General features: G+C 40.1%; 2 protein-coding genes across 2 annotated transcripts in view; both read right to left on the reverse strand.

Annotated features, from left to right (window-relative positions):
• LOC144226937 (transient receptor potential cation channel subfamily M member 8) overlaps positions 1 to 3,001 on the reverse strand; it is a 58,944-nt gene extending 55,943 nt beyond the window's left edge. Inside the window, exons 1-2 of the mRNA XM_077758427.1 lie at positions 2,851 to 3,001; positions 1,745 to 1,812 (exon numbers count right to left, since the gene is read on the reverse strand). Coding sequence (XP_077614553.1) covers positions 1,745 to 1,812; positions 2,851 to 3,001 — 219 coding nt within the window. The remainder of the gene's footprint in view (positions 1 to 1,744; positions 1,813 to 2,850) is intronic.
• A 5,425-nt stretch (positions 3,002 to 8,426) lies between these two features.
• LOC144226950 (transient receptor potential cation channel subfamily M member 8-like) overlaps positions 8,427 to 8,718 on the reverse strand; it is a 16,921-nt gene continuing 16,629 nt past the window's right edge. Inside the window, exon 6 of the mRNA XM_077758431.1 lies at positions 8,427 to 8,437. Coding sequence (XP_077614557.1) covers positions 8,427 to 8,437 — 11 coding nt within the window. The remainder of the gene's footprint in view (positions 8,438 to 8,718) is intronic.

The following is an 8,718-nucleotide window of genomic DNA, read 5'->3' on the forward strand; positions in this document are numbered from 1 at the left end:
GGGCATGGAGGAGGGTACTTGTGGGGATGAGCACTGAGTGTTATGTGGAAACTAATTTGACAATAAACTATTTGTAAAAAAAAACATAAATAAATAACCTCAAAGCAGCAGCCGCCTGTTTTATATTATGTTGACACCTATTTCCCTTATAATTCCCAAACAATTTTCCCTGCCCCTTTTACGAAATGAGAATAAAATTAAATTTGTTTCCTACATAATGGAATCATTCCTATTCCATTTATACTCTTCCAGAGCACAACACACTTTTATTTCCTTTCTAAAAACCACAGAGGCCAGCAGAAGGGAATCATTCTTAAGAGTTTTAAGTCACTTGATAGCAAGATAAAGTGATCTGTATGCCCAAAAGAAACTTTGAATCCCCAGCCTTTAGGGGAGACTGAATGCCTTCACGGAGAACACATCATCCATGGGGTGTGTGGTGCCTAATTCGGGCAGGCACCGGGGTGTTCCCAGCTCTGCACCCCACTGCCTGCCCTTGGGTGGGTATCCACATGCTGGGGCCGGAGTGCGGTGATCAGACAGGGAGCTGTCCCTCCGCTCTCCTGTCCCCTCTTCCTGGCACCATTCCTGGCTGCACAGGCACTTGGGGAAAATGAGACAGAACAGCAGTAGCTCTCTGGAAATCAGAATTCCAAATCTAAACTTTGAGAGACAGGTAACAAACATAACCATCGTTCAATTACTTCTCTCTATCTCTTCCTCTTTTGCTCTTCAAGCATTCATCTACTGACAGTGTCATCTTGAATATCAATCTTTTATGTTTCCCTGAAAAGTCTTTCCCTGAGAAACTTCCACTTACCAAGTAGCAGATCTTACAGCGGCTGCTCAACAAATACACATAAATGAATGAATGAATGAGTGAAAAGGCCATTGTTCTATAAACAAAGTGCTAGATTATGACTCCAAATAACTTGGCCAGGAATTACTTATAACTCCAGGAGGAGGCTCTGGGAGGGAGGGGGTGGATAGAATCATAGTATCTACACAGGATAGTTTGGAAAATGAGGGGCCAGGCAAATCAATGTGGATATTAATTAAAAGGAGGAGTTAAAAATCACTTTCTTGGGGAATCCTATTCCTAAAACTATGAGATCTTCAACATGATGTTTATGCCTCCGGACACCAACAAAAATGCAATCACACTGATGCACTCTAAAAGGTCAAGCAGAAGCCTGGCTGCAGGCAAGATGCGCTCAGTAAGATCAAAGTCTGCACAGATGGGGTGGGAAGCAGAATTCTTGCTTGACTGCTCAACATGGCAAGTGCAGAATTGTTCAGGAAGTTTCCATGATCTCAGAGTCACTTAGGGCTCAGGGTTCCTTCCTGTGGGAGGAGGCTTTGCAGCCCCAGGAAGCATGTGGACGGGCTTTTGGGGGTCTGGGAACACTGATTTGGGGACAACCTGTGGGTTTATGACCATACCCCGTCTCCACGCAGAAGGAGTAACCTTGGTTTTCCAGTATACATGCTGCTTATGAGCTGCAAGTCTTAGGAGTTAATGTCAACCCTTCTCCTTGGTGGGCTGATGGCCAAAGCCAGGCTATTCATGCTCTTCCAAAGCCTCCTCTGGAATGTTAGGGAGCACTGTGTGGTGAAGAAAATACTACCTTTGTGCTGTGGTAAAAGAAATTAAGTTAGATCACACAAGCTCCAAAGCCCTGAAAATGCAAATTTGCTGGGTTAGCTTGTTGATCGTCTTCTAGAAAACCAAACCAAGACTCACCTTCAAAGTCTCTTTGCCACCTCCTTGGGCAAAACACACAATGGGGATCTTGCCACCATAGTTGGAATCTGTAAGGCATAAAACATAAAACACGCCCATTAGAAATACTCATCTACTGCAAGAAGAGGTGGACCAGGGGCTTCTGCTCCATGAGCCCAGGGTGTAAGGTGATGGCCGCAGATCTCAGACTTGACTACCTACCCATTGAACATGACGGATGTGTCTCTGTCCCCCAAACCAGCAACAGCATGACACGGGTCATATTGCGAACGGTTACTGATTGTTAAAAGGCTAGAGTCTGTGAATGATTTACTTTTGCCAGGTTCGAGTTTATCCTTATAATAATAACACTCTCACTAATTTGCATAATCCTGTGCTTTCTTGAAGGGGTGAAAAATTTGCATGACTTATGTTCTCTCAAGAAAGAGTATTACATATACAAATGCCTGCCTTCGTGTGTGTCCCACTGAAAAAGGAAGAGGGTTGAGAACATCTCCAATGTGTCCCTGTTACCGACTCTGTGACTACGTCATGACGTACTCTGGTTCTGTAACAGGACACATCTCAACACCAGCCTCTCAGCAGCAGTAAGACTGAGAATTTGTCACTTTACGTGGCAAATAAAGGCTTTCACTCCATTGTTGCACTGTCCCCCTGAAACCCATGTTTTAGGCGGTTCTTTTATATACAAGTAGCCAAGATTCAAACAAGTAACCCACCTAACTGTTAAGCCAATGGATTGGTTTGTATCATTTTTACCCCCAGCTAACTGCATTGCTTCGTAAGCCCACATTTGCCATTATGGATTTTATTTGTTCTTCGACATGGTCTAGCAGAAGAAGAGATAGCAGGTTTTCTATGCTGACAAACCAGAGTGGGACAAGGCAGCATTTATCATCCCTCCAGCACATGGAAGGTACAGGTCCAGGCACCTTGGCAGAAACACTCCCAGTCTGTCAAAGAGAGACAAGAACAGTCCCTCTTTGGCAACACGGCACCTAATTGCGTGGGTTCACCATCCTTGCTCAATGACTGGCAGCTGCTGGTGGTGGTGTCACTGCTCTGCCCTTGACACTATGTATAAGGCCCACTTCCTAAATCCTGACCTTGAATAGTGCGCTCAGAGATGTGTTTCTCCAGCTGATTCCGCAGTTTTGCTTCAACTGTAGGATGTCCGTGGCAGCCATTGTCCACAAGCAGCAGATGGGTGTGATTGTTGTCCAGGATATACAGAGGGTCTCTTTTGAAGTCATCCATTATGTACTGAGCTGAAAAGTATTCCTGAAAAGTGCAGAGAAACTTCTCTTTGAGATTTGTTGGCCAGGAAGCATGGTAACATTTTTATATGTCAATATTAAGGCTAACCCTTCAGGTTCAACTATACTGATGCCTCCCCGCCAGAGTCCTAAATTCAGAAGGGTCTTAGAGACCTTAGAGAACAGGGCTTTATTTTAAATATGCAGAAATGAGAGTTCAAAATGGTTGGGTCACTTGCTCGTTGTCACATAAATGGCCAGGGACGGTGTAAGGATCAAATTCCCAACCCAGTTCTTGTTCCATTAACCTGTGCTCATTTGTATAAACTCACTGAAACTGATAGCATTCCAGGAAGTGTGTGTGTGCTTATGTGTGTATGTGTTTGTATCCAGATGCACACATGGAAATGTGAGTGTGTGTATATGTGTACACATACACAGATACATATACTGCTTGTGTGTGTGTGTGTGTGTGTGTGTGTATACAGATAGAGGTAGGCATCAATACACACACATACATATATGTCTGGAATCTATCATACGCCAAGGACTTGGTCAGGGTCTATAGAGTAGAAAATGAACAAGATGGAGTGTTGGCTCTTTAGAAGCCCATAGTTACAGGGCCACAAAATGATGCAATTAAAGAGATATTTAGTCCTAACGCTTAATTCCATAGAATAAATGACTACCAAGGGAGAATGAAGAAAGGAATTCCTGACCCTCATGTTCCATTCAAAGGTGTTTAGTTCTTAAAGTATTAGGGTTGCATTAAAAGATGTTCAATCTCAGGGCACCTGGGTGGCTCAGTCAGTTAAGCGTCCGATTCTTGATTTCGGCTCAGGTCATGACCTTACGGTTGTGAGACTGAGTTCTGCATCAAGCTCCGGGCTAGTATGGAGCCTGCTTAAGATTCTCTCTCTTCCTCTCTCTCTGTCCCCCATCTATTCACACACGTGCCCTCTCTCTCACTCTCTCATTCTCTCTCTTAAAAAAAAAATGATGTTCAATCTGAACTCCAAGAATATAAGTGAAATTGATGATTCAATGGGGAGAGGAAGGTTACTGACTAGTAAACCCATATATATTCAGTCAGAACAAAGGAAGACTGAAAACAAAATTGCAAATATTACAGTTCTCTTCTAAAAGTGGTCCTGGCCCAGTCAGGAGCTCCAATCAGCAGAGTCCTGGAAATGACAAATGAGATATTTGCAAGACAGGGCTCTGGGCACTTGACTGGGGAGGCCTACAGACTTTCCCGGAACAAATCATTCCTATTCCACGATACTCTTCCAGAACGCAACACTAATTCCAAAACCTCAACAAGACAAGAATCACACAAGGAAAAGCCAAAGACCACACCCTCTAATGAATAAGGATACTGAACTCCTAACAAATCATTGGCTAATTAAGGATTATTAAGGAACAGTTAGCACTGTTTCCAGGACCCAGTCCATTAGATTATGGCTTCAAGGGAAAAATTCCAACCCAACAGATGGAAAAAGACATGTTGTACTCAACATTCACTCTCGATTTAAAAAACTATAAACTGGAAATAAAAGGATAATGCCTTATGATACTTTCTTAAAATATATGTATATTGAAGCTTTCACAAAATCCTATTTACTGGTGAAAATACTAGCCTTGTTCTCACCACTATGATACCAGGTATTCTGAATGCCTGTTGGGATACTTGCTATCATCACTGGTATTGAACATTACACTGAACATTTTAGCCCAGGCATCGGGACAAGCAAATAATGCAAGATATAATTAAATGGAAGAGTTATATTTAAAAGTAACACTATTTATCAGTAATATAGTTGCAAACGTAGAACACTAGGAGAATCTACGAAAAACCTATTAGAACAAAAAAAGAGTTCATAAAACATTTGTTTCAAAACAACAAATAAACCTCTTTTTATATAAACACTGTTTCCAAAATTACATTGAATAAAGACCCCATTCACAACAATAACAAAAATAGATAATCGCTAGAAATAACATTAATAAGAAGTATGTAGGTCCTCATGAGGAAAGCTGTAAAACTTTCCTCAAAGACAAAGACTTGCAGAAACTGAGAGATGCCCAATCACTGGAAGGAGACTTGATATTATAAAAATTTCAATTTTCCTGCATCAGATTATAGGTTTTAACATGATTCCCACTCAGTGAGTATGAAATTTTACCGTGTTGTTTGCCTCGTGGTTCATCTCTGTGGTTGTAATTTGACAAAGGGATTTTAACGGTTAAATAACAAGAATAAGGAGAGGCCTGAGCAATTTTTTCATGCGTGTGGATTGCAACAGTACTACGGTAAGTGTCGCACTGACTCTAGGAAAAAAACAGCTGGTGGAAGAGGAGAAGAAGCCTAAAAGAGATTCTCAAAATAGATAAAACTTCAGTGATTGCAGATCAGCTAAGTCTGATCCTTGTATAGCCCATCTACTAGGAGTGGGGTTTGTAAGCCACAAATAGAGACCACGTGGGAAGATATGGTCAGCAAAGTTATCGTAAACAACTATTGGGTTCAACTTATGCAAAAGACCAAACATTCTTTTTCGGGGAAGACAGAAAAGAAACAAAAAAGTCAACCACAAGATCACATGGGTTGGCTATGAAACTACTGTAAATCACACTAGAGATTATCATTAACAAACACATAAAAGGAATACAAACTAGTGCTATAATTTGAGTATTTAAAAATAATACAGGGGTGCCTGGGTGGCTCAGTCAGTTAAGTGTCCGACTTTGGCTCAGGTCATGANTCTCTCTCTCCAATATAAAGAAACATTTAAAAATTTAAAATAAATTAAAAAATAAATAAATAATAATACTCATTGTAGGAAACATGGAAAACGCAGAAAAGTACAAGAAAAATTAAAATCCTGCTTCATTCCACAAGTCAGTGATGGTCACCATCAAGATTTTAGGGCACTTACGTCTTTCCTGGGCATACAGATTAATTGATGTAGCTTTCATAATTTTCTATGTAAAACTGCAAATATTTCCCATACCATCAGAAAATCTTTGGAAATATTATTTTCCACAATTTTCCTTCATGTTTATAAGTAATCTACTAGAAGATCCCTCTAATATTGATATTCCTAGCCATTTAGGCTTATGTCAATTCTTGCTATTGTCAGAAATATTTTAATATGTTTGTCTAAATATTAAATTCCAAGTGATATATTTATAGGTATGGTATGAACCATTTTCATGTAACTTGACACATATTTTGAAATGGTTTTTCCAGGAAGGGCACTGATTTGTCCTTTCTCCAGTGAAGTACAAGGATCTCATGCTTCTGTATGTGTTGGAGACTTTAAACATCTTTGAAATTAACTAATAATAGATTTTTAAATTTTTTTCTGGGTGAAACCATCTTGCCCAGAGCAATTTTGAAGATTTTTATTTCCCTTTAAGCTCATTCATTGGTAATTCATCTAGTCAGATTTTCTAGTTCTTGTTGAAATGGCTTTCATTATAGTTTTATTGGGGCACCTGGGTGGCTCAGTCGGTTAAGCGTCTGACTTGGGTCATGATCTCACGGTTTGTGGGTTCGAGTCCCACATTGGGCTCTGTGCTGACAGATAGCTCAGAGTCTGGAGCCTGTTTCTGATTCTGTGTCTCCCTCTCTCTCTGACCCTCCCCTGCTCATGCTCTCTCTCTCTCTCTCTCTCTCTTTATCTCTCTCTCTCAGAAATAAATAAAACATTAAAAATTTTAAAGAAAAGAAAATTATAGTTATAAAAAAATATGAATTCCCATGAGATTTTCAAATTTATTGGCATACAATTGTAAGTCATATCCACACAATTTTTCTCAATATTTGTTATCATGTTTGAATTCTCAGTCCTATTTATTCCTTAAAATAAATTGTTAAAATGATTTCAGAGAATAAAGAACACTTCTACTCTTTCCCTTTTTTTTCTTTTCTAATTTAGTCCTGATCAAATATATTTTTTCCTCTTGCTCTTCTTAAATTTTGTTAGTGTGTCATTTTTCAAACCTATTAATTTGAACACGATGGTGGTTAAATGGCCAGAATCACGGTTCTGCCACTTACTAGGCATGTGGGGGAAAAAAAAGTTTCTTACTTTCTCTATGCCTTAATCTCCTCATCTGTAATGAGAAGGTATTAGTAGCACTTAATTCCTTGTAAAGTTAATTTCATTGTTGTGAAGATTATTATCAGTGAATTATTTTCTTTATTTTTGCTAATAAAGGTATAGGACTATGAATTTCACTCTGAGGGCAGCTTTGACCATATATTGTTAGTCCTAACATATAGTGTTTTCATTTCCATTGCTTTCTAAGTGGCCTGTGATTGTATTTTTGAAAGCTCATTTTTGACCCGATGGTTATTTAGCAAGGTGTTGCTAGTTTGTTTCTTGATTCCCAAGTGATTGGAATTCTCTGTTTAATCTTTACATATTCATTTCACATTTTACTTTTTGATAGAGGATGGGCCTTATAAACTGCCACCAGGGAAATACTGAAGTCTTTTGTTGTTTTTGTTCCAATCCAGTGGGATTGGTAGTTGGTACATAAAGTACCTATGTTACGGGTTTGCTCTTCTGATTTTATGAATTCATATATAAAATACATCCACCATGACAGTGGTGATTATCCAACACGAGGCTGATGCCCAGGACAAAGATGGCTAAGAGACACATGCTGCGATCTTTCCCACACAGCCTGCCACTGTCCTCAGAATCCTACCCCAGGCCACACTCACCCCTGAAGTTGGCATTTGATGTGAGATGATTTTGCCATCACTGGCTGCATGTCCAAAAATAACAATAAAAGCTACCATTCACTTTGCACAATCACCCTGTCCCATGATAATACAAGGTTATTATTATAAAAATTCAAAGAGAACTCACTCAAGGCTATGTAACTAGAAAAAGTCTACTCTACGTAGAGAGCCCATCCTCCAGCCACCCCACCATGCTGCCTCCTGGAAGATTCTCCAAAATGGCTCCCCACTCTCCTCTGTCCCTTATATCCCTCAAAAATACAGGTGCAAATGTAGTATCATTTAAAGAAAAATAAAAAGAACCAGAGTGATTCTAAAACTCTGCCTAAACGCCTAAGGAGTCCCAGGTGGGAGAAGGTATAGATAAAATTGGAATTTCTGAACATCTGGCCCAAAGCTTCTAGGCAGACATCACTCATTGCTTGAGGTTTTCAACTCACTAGAAATGCTATTTTCAAAATCCCACACTTGATACAAAATCTCATACGTCTACCTTGTATTTAGAACATGAAATGTGTGTTCATTACTCTCTAAATATGAGGGAAGAGCTACTCACAGCCCTCTTGATCCCCAATTAACTAGGGTTCACAGCACAGATTTCAATTCCTGTGAATGTGCCAAGCAATAAAGATACGGTGGCCAGAGCTTCAGCCCTCCTGGGATAGACTCAGATCATAGCTATAAAGAATAAAGAACCTGACCGTAACACAATATTGCCAGGAAGAAATTTTAATGAATGAAACTCATCCACTGGTAACTCCTTCTCAGGAATTCCTTGATCATGTCTTCCTTGTTTTCAATTGTCGGTCCCAAAGGTGCTCCTTATAAGGCCGACCCCCTCATAAGCTGGCTCCATCACAGAGCCCGTGTGTGCAGGCCAGAGCCCCAGGCCATGGTCTTTCTCACACATGACCTTGCAGACCTCAGGCTGCCCCAGACCTCTCCCTGCCCCAGACCTC

The sequence above is a fragment of the Crocuta crocuta genome, unplaced genomic scaffold (genome assembly GCF_008692635.1).
Source record: "Crocuta crocuta isolate KB4526 unplaced genomic scaffold, BGI_CrCroc_1.0 scaffold290, whole genome shotgun sequence".
NCBI lineage: Eukaryota > Metazoa > Chordata > Mammalia > Carnivora > Hyaenidae > Crocuta > Crocuta crocuta.